The sequence below is a fragment of the Botryllus schlosseri genome, chromosome 2 (assembly GCF_051294905.1).
Source record: "Botryllus schlosseri isolate E-star chromosome 2, Bs_hap1, whole genome shotgun sequence".
Taxonomy (NCBI): Eukaryota; Metazoa; Chordata; class Ascidiacea; order Stolidobranchia; family Styelidae; genus Botryllus; species Botryllus schlosseri.
Window position 1 is genome coordinate 9,169,632 of NC_137237.1, and position 13,047 is coordinate 9,182,678.

The following is a 13,047-nucleotide window of genomic DNA, read 5'->3' on the forward strand; positions in this document are numbered from 1 at the left end:
TTGTGTGAAATATATTGGCGAAAGACCCTTGAATTCAGCTTTGAATTGGGCATACTTTGGAATATGTCGCACATTTGGAATGGCGGGCATATGTCCGATACGCAATTTTACCTGAGGTTGGTAGTGGTATTAAAAACAAACAAGGCCGATAATCACTCTGAATTTAGATTTTTCTTAACGTACTTTGAAAGACCTTCCCGACAATACGTTGATTGTGTGAAATATATTGGCGAAACACTCTTGAATTCGGCTTTGAATTGGGCATACTTTGGAATATGTCGCACATTTGGAATGGCGGGCATATGTCCGATACCCAATTTTGCCTGAGGTTGTTAGTGGTATTAAAAACAAACAAGGCCGATAATCACTCCTAATTTAGATTTTTCTTAACGTACTTTGAAAGACCTTTCCGGCAATACGTTGATTGTGTAAAATATATTGGCGAAAGACCCTTGAATTCAGCTTTGAATTGGGCATACATTGGAATATGTCGCACATTTGGAATGGCGGGCATATGTCCGATACCCAATTTTGCCTGAGGTTGTTAGTGGTATTAAAAACAAACAAGGCCGATAATCACTCCTAATTTAGATTTTTCTTAAAGTACTGTGAAAGACCTTTCCGGCAATACGTTGATTGTGTGAAATATATCGGCGAAACACTCTTGAATTCGGCTTTGAATTGGGCATACTTTGGAATATGTCGCACATTTGGAATGGCGGGCATACGTCCGATAGCCAATTTTGCCTGAGGTTGTTAGTGGTATTAAAAACAAACAAGGCCGATAATCACTCCTAATTTAGATTTTTCTTAAAGTACTGTGAAAGACCTTTCCGGCAATACGTTGATTGTGTGAAATATATCGGCGAAACACTCTTGAATTCGGCTTTGAATTGGGCATACTTTGTAATATGTCGCACATTTGGAATGGCGGGCATATGTCCGATACCCAATTTTGCCTGAGGTTGTTAGTGGTATTAAAAACAAACAAGGCCGATAATCACTCCTGATTTAGATTTTTCTTAACGTACTTTGAAAGACCTTTCCGGCAATACGTTGATTGTGTGAAATATATTGGCGAAAGACCCTTGAATTCAGCTTTGAATTGGGCATACATTGGAATATGTCGCACATTTGGAATGGCGGGTATATGTCTGATAGCGCAATATTATCTAAGGTTGGTAGTCGTATTGAAAACAAACAAGGCCGATAATCACTCTGAATGTCGATTTTTCTTAAAGTACTGTGGAAGACCTTTCCGATAATACGTTGATTGTGTGAAATATATCGGCGAAACATTCTTGAATTCATCTTGGAATTGAGCATACTTTGGAATCTGTCGCCCATTTGGAATGGCGGTCACATATCCGAAAGCGGAATATTGCGACAGGGAAAATGGCACTAATGTGTCAAGTTGATTCTCGTTAGCCGGTCTCACTGTGAATAGAAGATGTATAGGTATTAGAGATATTATATTTGTTTAGAATAACCTAACATTTCGATTATTGAATAGTGGAATACTGTCCTACGCTCAGTTGAGGGTTAATATTCCGAGTTCGCGGAAATAGTGTTTCACGTGATCACAGAGATTTCGCCGAAATTTCGCCAGGACGAGTTGAGTGTTAATTGCTAAGAGCGCTTTCGCGGTCGCTGCTTATCTTTTCAGTAAATATTTCACACAGGAAATAAACAATGTCCCTGATAAACCACAATATTAGTCCAGCAGATTGCTTCGCTTTACAAAAAGTGTACTGATCATTTGTGTTGGGCTAAGAATACGGTTGACATAACTTGCAAGAATATTTGACCCAAAATTTCCATGCATTTGTCCTGCCTATGTCATGAGGACAGTAGACAAGTTAAATCGTTATAAACGGAAAAACTTAATGACCTACTCTCCAGAGATGAGCGGATTGGGAATTTCTATGTCCTAATCCAATCCAAATCCAAACCTTCAAATCCAAATTCAAATCCTTATCCATACCTTTTTCATATTCAAATCCATGTCCAATCCTAATCCGATTCTAACTGGAAATTCAGAAAAAATGCTAATTTGTGCAAGGGAGGAATTGGAAAATTTTCTTTCACAACCAACGATTCCCTTGATTCAAGATAACTTAGTAACCATAAGAACATCAATAACTGATCTGAATAAAGTTTGTCGCCATTCGCCACTCGACATATCGATCTCCCAGAAAATAGGTAAATCCAATCCAAATCCTAATCCGTTCAGAAAAAAATCTCTAATGCTAATCCAATCCAAATCCGACAAAATTTCACAAATCCTGTTTTTTCAAATCCTAATCCATGCTCATCTCTGCTACTCTCTCACAGTGTTGTATGATAAAAACCACTGAGCTATAAATTTATCGAAGGGTTGATACAACTGTCGTTTCAATTCAATTTATTGCTAACAATTTCATCATTTCAATACACCACAAGACTGCGATACAATGAAAGAATTGAAGGTGTCGAAACGACTTGGATACTGCCATTTCTAAATTTTAATATTATATTTATTTCTAATATATAATCCGAGTTTTTGAAGTTTTGTTTTGATGTTGTCGAATAAGTTATATTGCTTGCATGTAATTTATGAATGTAGAACCTAACAATGTCCCCGCAAACAAAATTATTTATTTATTCAAGACGGTATGCACTATGCAGCGGCGAAAGTTTACGTGCGTCGACTGCTGTCATGTTAATCTTTGTCGCGGAGCACAGTCAACTTTGCCGTCGTAATCGGAATATGCTATCGAGCTGGCCAAGCTACCGGTTTCTTCACAATTAACATAATTCACGCAGTTTCAGGATTCCAATTCATTCAGTTTCCGTGATTTTTTTAGCAGTATACGTAGTCCGTCGTTTAGGATTTAAGGTTCCGCCGTTTAGTGTTCACGTAACTTCACTCAGGTAATGACGAAGCGTGCAGTTTTTTTGCGGCTAGTTGCATTGTAAGGGCAAATTAGGTAGGAAATACGATCAGGTGCCCCTAGAATCGCCACTTCTGGTCAAGATGTCTACGGGACAGGACGGCATTCCCTCTGAACTGGTGGATTCTTTCGAGTCATTTGAGTCTGCCGTTTCCAAAATTGAAAAAGCCATTGAACCGCTCATTGCCACGCCGAGAACCGAGGTAATTGTTAATTATATTGACGGGCATGTGTGTAATATGATGAAACTGATTCATTTTTCTTTCCTCGGCGACCTAGATGTTGAAAAAGTTCACGCCACTGGAAGTTGCAAAGCTTGATCTAGTATGCGCTTACTCGATCAACTCCTTATTTTGGATGTACCTCATCACGCAAGGTGTAAACCCTCGGAATCATGACATCAAGGGTGAAATCGACAGGGTTAAGAGTTACATGGGTAAAGTCAGAGAAATCGAAGACAGAAAGAACGCTCCAAAGCTTAAAAAAGAAGCTGCAAAGCGGTTTGTAAGGAATGCCATGTTTGATGTCAACGAGAAAAATCAGCAGAAGCGAAAGGAAGAAGTTCCAGGTTCGGAAAGGGATGACGTCACTGCCAGTAATTGTGAATCAAAGAATGTCGAGGTGGTGCAAGAGCCTGTCACCAAAAATGCTGATGCTACTGCAAAACTTCCTGTTGACGATGACACAGCAAAGTGGAAGAGTGGAAAACGCAAACATAAAAGGACTGAGAAGTCTCAGAAGAAATTTAAAAAATCCAGGACTACGACATGAATGCCATTAATGCAAGTGGTGGGCGTAACAGTTGTAGCTTCTGGTCTGAGTGCCAAGGGGCTGAAGTAACATCTGATGCAAAAGAAAACCGGACCTCTCAACAAATTGTTACCGAAAGACCAATACTGATTTTTTACGGTTGTAGGCTTACTGTACAACAAATGATGTTTGTATCAGGTTGAAATCTCATCTATGTGCCTTTTCTGATTGTGTGAGCAATGACGGCTCCCCGTTTTGACATTTTTCAAGTCGCAGGTCGAGTGTAGACATGTTTTTCAAATTTTGGTCCATTTTTCCCGTTGATCCCGTACCGTGATAAAGGCTTTGCCGTCGACATGATTCCACACTGCAGGTGTAACAATTTGTGGGTAGCGAGTGGTGCGAGAAATATATTGGTTAAAGCAAGGCATCGTGAGTCTGTTCCCATATGAAAAAAGATGCATTGTATTAAGATAAATCTTGGTGTAGGCTATTCAACGTTTCCGCTATTCAAAAGCATCATACAAGATGTAAAAAAGTCAAAATCAATGCAATATAAACACAATAGATAAGTCACACAGACTTCAACTTAAAGTACAAGTCGTCCTCACAATACAGCGATCCATATCACCACTGGACGCCGAAACCTGCATCGGCAGTTACTTCAGTTTGCCAGAAGTCTCGCATTGGAACTTTCGCTGCTATGGGACGCGAGTATCCCCTGCTTACTTTCAGTTGGGTCGACTGAACATTGCTCAAGAGGACACTTCATGTGAGTCACAAAAGATGAAGTGACATTCATTAATACTAGAAATTTTACTGCTAATCTCGATGGGTTGACTAAAAAATAATCAACCTCCCGACTACACTCGACTCTCGACAGACCCATCCATACCCACGAACAATCGGTTTTAGTTGTCCCTGTACGATCGTGAGTCCCTCACAGCTATAAATGAGGACGAATTTCAAACAATTCAAGTACATTTGGGCGTCCTACGGAGGAAATATGGAAGCCCTTGTCCCAACCCAAAATTTGGGGGCGTGCTGATGCAGTTTTGATCTAAAGTTCATATATATATTCTCTACATACAGTACCTATCCGATTTCATTTTTGCTCTTCTATCAAGCAATACTTCATGAAGCTTGCCATCTGATTTTGCTGAATCGAGTTTGTTGGCATCACCTTCATTAATTCTAAGTCTTCTGTCTTGAAAGCTTTGGAACTTCTTTACATAGTTCACCTCACAATCCTTGAGGTCCGTGACTTTCTCTTCCACTGGAGTATCATCTACTTGGAAATTTCGATCCGCATTTGATCTTATTCTCAGAATCTCGTCCTCGCCAGCAGTCAAACTTTTTGCTACAATGTCTCCTTCTTTATCATAGCACATGAAACAACTGTTCCCAGTAGACAAAAGAGCTGTTTTACCATCTTGGAATATCGGCTCCCATTGTTCCTTGGGCCCGATTGCATCGCTGATTCCAGTAATTCTTCCAGACTTATCCACTCCCAAATACTTATCAAACCCCGTTTTGAAGGCTACTTTGGTATCTGATACAGGAATTCCAGTTAATTGTTCTGTGGGTGACGGGCCTTCACCATCATTGTGTGGAGGCCCAAGTGTAAACATTCCATTGTCCATAGCTGATATATAGGCTCCTTTGCCAAATTCAATACATATATTGCCTTTAATCTTCTCCACATCCGTCACATTCCACCAGCCATCGTGGTCTTCAATGTCTTTCTTTTCCGCGGCCTTCCTTGCTTTCTCCTCGGGGTCTTCTTTCTTTCTTTTGTGCTTCTTGTTTTTTTTATCTTTGTGTTTTCTCTTCTCACCTTTCAACATCAGTTTACCAGTCCTAACATGCTGATAATCACTCATGGTCAATTTTCTAACATATAAAGAAGGCATTATTGGCAAAGGAAGACAAAACGCATTACCCAGTCGCCACATTCCACACACCTAGGACCAACGGCACACCACAGTACAACAAATTGTCAAAAAAAATATTATCCTTGATAAAACTTATCGGCCAGACTCTGCATGTCACGAAATGTGATGGTTTAACATCAGCATGAGCAACTTCATAAGCCCACAAGCACTTATGAGCTACCATAGAGATACAAGTCATTGAGAGCAACTATGACATTAGATTTGCCGAAAGCAGTATACAACAGCTGATACGACAAAGACTGCAGAAGTCTGCGTGAAACAGGACACTTCGACATGATCTCAATTCACCAACATTTACACGTTCCTAGTTCAAAACCAAAATAACTAAGATCGGGTCAATGATATGACATGTGGAGCATGTCAAATTCCTCATTATTGCACTACATGAATGATGCACAAGTAATATACATCATCAAGCAACACACGGCAGAAATAGCAAATTTTCTTAAATATCAAACCAGCATGTGTTCGAAATGATATCCAAAATAATCAAGCATTTTTACACTACAAACTTATAGAGGATGTAGATAATGTGACTAACTAGCAGCTTACTGACTATGTCCTACTTGCTAGGTACTCAAATTATTGAGTTATTTTCTTTCCTTTTTTTAGGAAATATGATACAAGTAAATGTCGGCAATTATGTAATTGCAATGGGACTTCATTATCAATACGATATAACAAGCTATTCAAAATGCATTTTCCTGCTTTTCTGCAGCTTTTGTCGGGCCTTGGAAGAAGCACTGTGAGGTTATCAAAACAATTCACAAAGAAAAACAATGTCAATTAGGTCCTGCATTAACAAAGTTTGTCATGAAAAATCAGTCACAGGTGTTTTGAAATATATACGATTGGTACACGACTCAACTACCCCAATGTACACAGTAGTGACAGAACTGTCATCAGAGACGGTGGTCTCACATGTCTTCGTGAGTGGGGGGTGATTGCCCATGCGCTTCATTACCAGGCGAGTAGTTTCCTTTTACCAACTTTACCTTTCTTCTTTTTCTTCGTCATCTTTTTAATTTTACGACCGTTCATCCAAACAGGAAACTGTCCATTTTCATCCATCATGGTTTTCTTGTCTCTTTTCATTTCCACTTCCATTTCGAGGTCTGCGTCCTGTTCGCTCTTCTTCGGTTTACTCACGGGTGGCTTGATGGGCATGGACTTTATCTGACAATTCTCCTCGGACATTACGACATCTTTGATTGTGCTGGACGAAAGAATCTTCTTTAATTTATCGAGTTCCTTAGGTGCGTTTTTCTGCCGTCTTATAGCGCGCATTTTTCGTTTCCACTTGCTTCTCAAACTTTTAGCCATGGTTAATGATTGAAGTCTGCTTGTCAAATCAATATATTACCCGAAATTACGCTGAAATATAAAATATGAAAGTACTTTGAATCAACTTTGGATGTTTACACTATAGGCTACCGAAGGTGGCCAACAAACAAGTCGGGTCGTATTTTTTCCGCATAGGCGCAGAGCAGCGTCAAACTTAATTCGCAATATATATAATCACCATCAATGGTCATCATGAAATGAATGACCTCAATCAACACTAATTGGCTTGTGAGATTTTCTGGACAAAATGCAATCAATTTAGCGCGAACACATAGGGATAAGTGGCCTCCGAGAAACTATTCTGGTAGAGTGGTAGTGGACATAAATAAAAATATATAGTGTCGAAAGAGTTGAAAAAAGAGAAAACAAAACTTTGTCATCGGAAATAGTGGCAGGTTAGGCAGGCTTTACGCCTGGACCGTATTGTATAATATATATGTATGATACGGCGCAAAGTAAAAGATAAGAAACTTATCTTTTGCCGCTGGGCGACGACTAACACCAAAAATCAAATTAAATTCGAGGAGATTATCGGTCTGGTAGTGGTACTGACATAACAGAAAATTTTGACTCTACGCGTGTCGCGAGCGAAGAGACTAATTAGTCATTTAGCGAGAACTGTACCGTACTCCATAATTTCTCCTAATGAAAGTACCTTCGGCCTCGTTCATCTTCGACAAAAAAAACGAGCTACGGTATCGACGCCAGTCGCCAGTCAATGAAAGCAAGGCTCAGGCATTTCTGATCCATCCACCATATCAGCGATCTCGGAACTCGAGTCGTCCTGGCGAAATTTCGGCGAAATCTTTGTGATCATGTGAAACACGATTTTTGACATGACGAAATATTAACCCTCAACTTGACGATTCACCGATTGCTCCATTGAAACGGATCCATCCTGTGTCGAAATATTCCGATTTTCACTAAATACACATTCGGGCATGCTGTATTTAGGGATTGTCTTTCGTCCTGCTTAATTTTGAATACGATTAGCAACTTTTACGCTATATTTCGCTCTTGTTTGAGTACCGAACTGCCGATGTACAGCAAATGTCTATTTTCAGACTGGATTTGAGAGTGTACCTGACATACAATTCCGCCAATGGACACATCATCGGAAAGAGCTTGCAAAGTGCTTTAATAAAAATCCATTTTCATTTTCAACTTCGTCCTGGTTAAGTACGATTACGAGTACCAATAAAGCATTTCATTACGCTGTCGACCATTGCGTCGGCATCAGTTTCAACGAACGGCAAATGCCGAATTCCGGGCAGGTTTTTGAGATTGTGCCTGACTTGCAATTCCTATAATGAACACATCATTGGAAAGGGCTTGCAAAGTACTTCAATAAAAACCCATTTTCGTTTTCAACATCGTCCAGGTTAATTAGAAATAAGACTGCCAAAAAATGCATTGCATTGCGCTGCCGGGCATTGTATCGGGATCAATTCAATGAACGGCAAATGCAAAATTTCAGGCGGGTTTTTGAGATTGTACCTCACTTGCAATTCCTATAATGAACACATCATCGGAAAGGGCTTGCAAAGTACTTCAATAAAAACCCATTTTCGTTTTCAACATCGGCCAGGTTAATTAGAAATAACAGTGCCAAAAATGCATCGCATTGCGCTGCCGGGCATTGTATCGGGATCAATTCAATGAACGGCAAATGCCAAATTTCAGGCGGGTTTTTGAGATTGTACCTCACTTGCAATTCCTATAATGAACACATCATCGGAAAGGGCTTGCAACGTACTTCAATAAAAACCCATTTTCGTTTTCAACATCGGCCAGGTTAATTAGAAATAAGACTGCCAAAAATGCATCGCATTGCGCTGCCGGGCATTGTATCGGGATCAATTCAATGAACGGCAAATGCCAAATTTCAGGCGGGTTTTTGAGATTGTACCTCACTTGCAATTCCTATAATGAACACATCATCGGAAAGGGCTTGCAAAGTACTTCAATAAAAACCCATTTTCGTTTTCAACATCGGCCAGGTTAATTAGAAATAAGACTGCCAAAAATGCATCGCATTGCGCTGCCGGGCATTGTATCGGGATCAATTCAATGAACGGCAAATGCCAAATTTCAGGCGGTTTTTTGAGATTGTACCTCACTTGCAATTCCTATAATGAACACATCATCGGAAAGGGCTTGCAAAGTACTTCAATAAAAACCCATTTTCATTTTCAACATCGGCCAGGTTAATTAGAAATAACAGTGCCAAAAATCCATTGCATTGCGCTGCCGGGCATTGTATTGAGATCAATTCAATGAACGGCAAATGCCAAATTTCAGGCGGGTTTTTGAGATTGTACCTCACTTGCAATTCCTATAATGAACACATCATCGGAAAGGGCTTGCAAAGTACTTCAATAAAAACCCATTTTCGTTTTCAACATCGGCCAGGTTAATTAGAAATAAGACTGCCAAAAATGCATCGCATTGCGCTGCCGAGCATTGTATCGGGATCAATTCAATGAACGGCAAATGCCAAATTTCAGGCGGGTTTTTGAGATTGTACCTCACTTGCAATTCCTATAATGAACACATCATCGGAAAGGGCTTGCAAAGTACTTCAATAAAAACCCATTTTCGTTTTCAACATCGGCCAGGTTAATTAGAAATAAGACTGCCAAAAATGCATCGCATTGCGCTGCCGGGCATTGTATCGGGATCAATTCAATGAACGGCAAATGCCAAATTTCAGGCGGGTTTTTGAGATTGTACCTCACTTGCAATTCCTATAATGAACACATCATCGGAAAGGGCTTGCAAAGTACTTCAATAAAAACCCATTTTCGTTTTCAACATCGGCCAGGGTAATTAGAAATAAGACTGCCAAAAATGCATCGCATTGCGCTGCCGGGCATTGTATCGGGATCAATTCAATGAACGGCAAATGCCAAATTTCAGGCGGGTTTTTGAGATTGCACCTCACTTGCAATTCCTATAATGAACACATCATCGGAAAGGGCTTGCAAAGTACTTCAATAAAAACCCATTTTCGTTTTCAACATCGGCCAGGTTAATTAGAAATAAGACTGCCAAAAATGCATCGCATTGCGCTGCCGGGCATTGTATCGGGATCAATTCAATGAACGGCAAATGCCAAATTTGAGGCGGGTTTTTGAGATTGTACCTCACTTGCAATTCCTATAATGAACACATCATCGGAAAGGGCTTGCAAAGTACTTCAATAAAAACCCATTTTCATTTTCAACATCGGCCAGGTTAATTAGAAATAACAGTGCCAAAAATCCATTGCATTGCGCTGCCGGGCATTGTATTGAGATCAATTCAATGAACGGCAAATGCCAAATTTCAGGCGGGTTTTTGAGATTGTACCTCACTTGCAATTCCTATAATGAACACATCATCGGAAAGGGCTTGCAAAGTACTTCAATAAAAACCCATTTTCGTTTTCAACATCGGCCAGGTTAATTAGAAATAAGACTGCCAAAAATGCATCGCATTGCGCTGCCGGGCATTGTATTGAGATCAATTCAATGAACGGCAAATGCCAAATTTCAGGCGGGTTTTTGAGATTGTACCTCACTTGCAATTCCTATAATGAACACATCATCGGAAAGGGCTTGCAAAGTACTTCAATAAAAACCCATTTTCGTTTTCAACATCGGCCAGGTTAATTAGAAATAAGACTGCCAAAAATGCATCGCATTGCGCTGCCGGGCATTGTATCGGGATCAATTCAATGAACGGCAAATGCCAAATTTCAGGCGGGTTTTTGAGATTGTACCTCACTTGCAATTCCTATAATGAACACATCATCGGAAAGGGCTTGCAAAGTACTTCAATAAAAACCCATTTTCGTTTTCAACATCGGCCAGGTTAATTAGAAATAAGACTGCCAAAAAATGCATTGCATTGCGCTGCCGGGCATTGTATCGAGATCAATTCAATGAACGGCAAATGCCAAATTTCAGGCGGGTTTTTGAGATTGTACCTCACTTGCAATTCCTATAATGAACACATCATCGATTGACCGAACAATACAATCGCCAGTGCTGATATTGCAACATTGGTTCCTTTTCTATTGATATTATGTAGGCCTAGTTATGCTGTCACTTTACACTAGTGAGTTGCTAATATTTTAAAATACATGCATTTTGCAAGTATTTTCTGCTTCGTAATGTTGTTGGAAATTTGGCATGCAGTCGACATAGGATCGTAGCGTTGAGCACGTCATTGTTTCTTCGATTCTCTGCAGCATTTCCAATAGCTCAGCTAGATAGACCAAACCGTGTTTAGTTGGACTATACGTGTGTTTATGCTTTGCCAGGGGAGTAGCTTTGAGGATTGAAGCGTATCGACTATACCATACCATACCATACCGCCTGAAATTTTGCATTTGCCGTTCATTGAATTGATCTCAATACAATGCCCGGCAGCGCAATGCGATGCATTTTTGGCAGTCTTATTTCTAATTAACCTGGCCGATGTTGAAAACGAAAATGGGTTTTTATTGAAGTACTTTGCAAGCCCTTTCCGATGATGTGTTCATTATAGGAATTGCAAGTGAGGTACAATCTCAAAAACCCGCCTCAAATTTGGCATTTGCCGTTCATTGAATTGATCCCGATACAATGCCCGGCAGCGCAATGCGATGCATTTTTGGCACTGTTATTTCTAATTAACCTGGCCGATGTTGAAAACGAAAATGGGTTTTTATTGAAGTACTTTGCAAGCCCTTTCCGATGATGTGTTCATTATAGGAATTGCAAGTGAGGTACAATCTCAAAAACCCGCCTGAAATTTGGCATTTGCCGTTCATTGAATTGATCCCGATACAATGCCCGGCAGCGCAATGCGATGCATTTTTGGCAGTCTTATTTCTAATTAACCTGGCCGATGTTGAAAACGAAAATGGGTTTTTATTGAAGTACTTTGCAAGCCCTTTCTGATGATGTGTTCATTATAGGAATTGCAAGTGAGGTACAATCTCAAAAACCCGCCTGAAATTTGGCATTTGCCGTTCATTGAATTGATCCCGATACAATGCCCGGCAGCGCAATGCGATGCATTTTTGGCAGTCTTATTTCTAATTAACCTGGCCGATGTTGAAAACGAAAATGGGTTTTTATTGAAGTACTTTGCAAGCCCTTTCCGATGATGTGTTCATTATAGGAATTGCAAGTGAGGTACAATCTCAAAAACCCGCCTGAAATTTGGCATTTGCCGTTCATTGAATTGATCCCGATACAATGCCCGGCAGCGCAATGCGATGCATTTTTGGCAGTCTTATTTCTAATTAACCTGGCCGATGTTGAAAACGAAAATGGGTTTTTATTGAAGTACTTTGCAAGCCCTTTCTGATGATGTGTTCATTATAGGAATTGCAAGTGAGGTACAATCTCAAAAACCCGCCTGAAATTTGGCATTTGCCGTTCATTGAATTGATCCCGATACAATGCCCGGCAGCGCAATGCGATGCATTTTTGGCACTGTTATTTCTAATTAACCTGGCCGATGTTGAAAACGAAAATGGGTTTTTATTGAAGTACTTTGCAAGCCCTTTCCGATGATGTGTTCATTATAGGAATTGCAAGTGAGGTACAATCTCAAAAACCCGCCTGAAATTTGGCATTTGCCGTTCATTGAATTGATCCCGATACAATGCCCGGCAGCGCAATGCGATGCATTTTTGGCACTGTTATTTCTAATTAACCTGGCCGATGTTGAAAACGAAAATGGGTTTTTATTGAAGTACTTTGCAAGCCCTTTCCGATGATGTGTTCATTATAGGAATTGCAAGTGAGGTACAATCTCAAAAACCCGCCTGAAATTTGGCATTTGCCGTTCATTGAATTGATCCCGATACAATGCCCGGCAGCGCAATGCGATGTATTTTTGGCAGTCTTATTTCTAATTAACCTGGCCGATGTTGAAAACGAAAATGGGTTTTTATTGAAGTACTTTGCAAGCCCTTTCCGATGATGTGTTCATTATAGGAATTGCAAGTGAGGTACAATCTCAAAAACCCGCCTGAAATTTGGCATTTGCCGTTCATTGAATTGATCCCGATACAATGCCCGGCAGCG

At 40.1% G+C, this 13,047-nt stretch overlaps 3 protein-coding genes across 3 annotated transcripts; 1 reads left to right on the forward strand and 2 right to left on the reverse strand.

Annotated features, from left to right (window-relative positions):
* The first annotated feature begins 2,876 nt into the window (after positions 1 to 2,876).
* On the forward strand, positions 2,877 to 4,113 carry LOC145433366 (nuclear nucleic acid-binding protein C1D-like). Its single transcript, XM_080310450.1, has 2 exons — positions 2,877 to 3,136; positions 3,213 to 4,113. The coding sequence occupies exons 1-2, from the start codon at positions 3,017 to 3,019 to the stop codon at positions 3,702 to 3,704; spliced, it is 612 nt and encodes a 203-aa protein (XP_080166576.1). The 5' UTR covers positions 2,877 to 3,016; the 3' UTR covers positions 3,705 to 4,113.
* LOC145433365 (protein FRG1-like) lies at positions 4,074 to 5,638 on the reverse strand. The gene has a single exon (XM_080310449.1). It carries the CDS (start codon positions 5,636 to 5,638, stop codon positions 4,766 to 4,768), a length of 873 nt encoding a protein of 290 aa, XP_080166575.1. The 3' UTR covers positions 4,074 to 4,765.
* On the reverse strand, positions 5,573 to 7,661 carry LOC145433369 (protein LLP homolog). The gene is made up of 2 exons (XM_080310451.1): positions 7,638 to 7,661; positions 5,573 to 7,012 (listed from the first exon to the last, which is right to left on the reverse strand). The coding sequence occupies exon 2, from the start codon at positions 6,959 to 6,961 to the stop codon at positions 6,599 to 6,601; it is 363 nt and encodes a 120-aa protein (XP_080166577.1). The 5' UTR covers positions 6,962 to 7,012; positions 7,638 to 7,661; the 3' UTR covers positions 5,573 to 6,598.
* Positions 7,662 to 13,047: the final 5,386 nt, after the last annotated feature.

Bases quoted from the DNA above. Each gene is read 5' to 3' on its own strand.
- LOC145433366 (XM_080310450.1), top strand. From the start codon at position 3,017: ATGTCTACGGGACAGGACGGCATTCCCTCTGAACTGGTGGATTCTTTC. The intron at 3,137-3,212 runs GTAATTGTTAAT...TCGGCGACCTAG, and splicing joins TTGCCACGCCGAGAACCGAG to ATGTTGAAAAAGTTCACGCC.
- LOC145433365 (XM_080310449.1), bottom strand. From the start codon at position 5,638: ATGTGGCGACTGGGTAATGCGTTTTGTCTTCCTTTGCCAATAATGCCT.
- LOC145433369 (XM_080310451.1), bottom strand. From the start codon at position 6,961: ATGGCTAAAAGTTTGAGAAGCAAGTGGAAACGAAAAATGCGCGCTATA.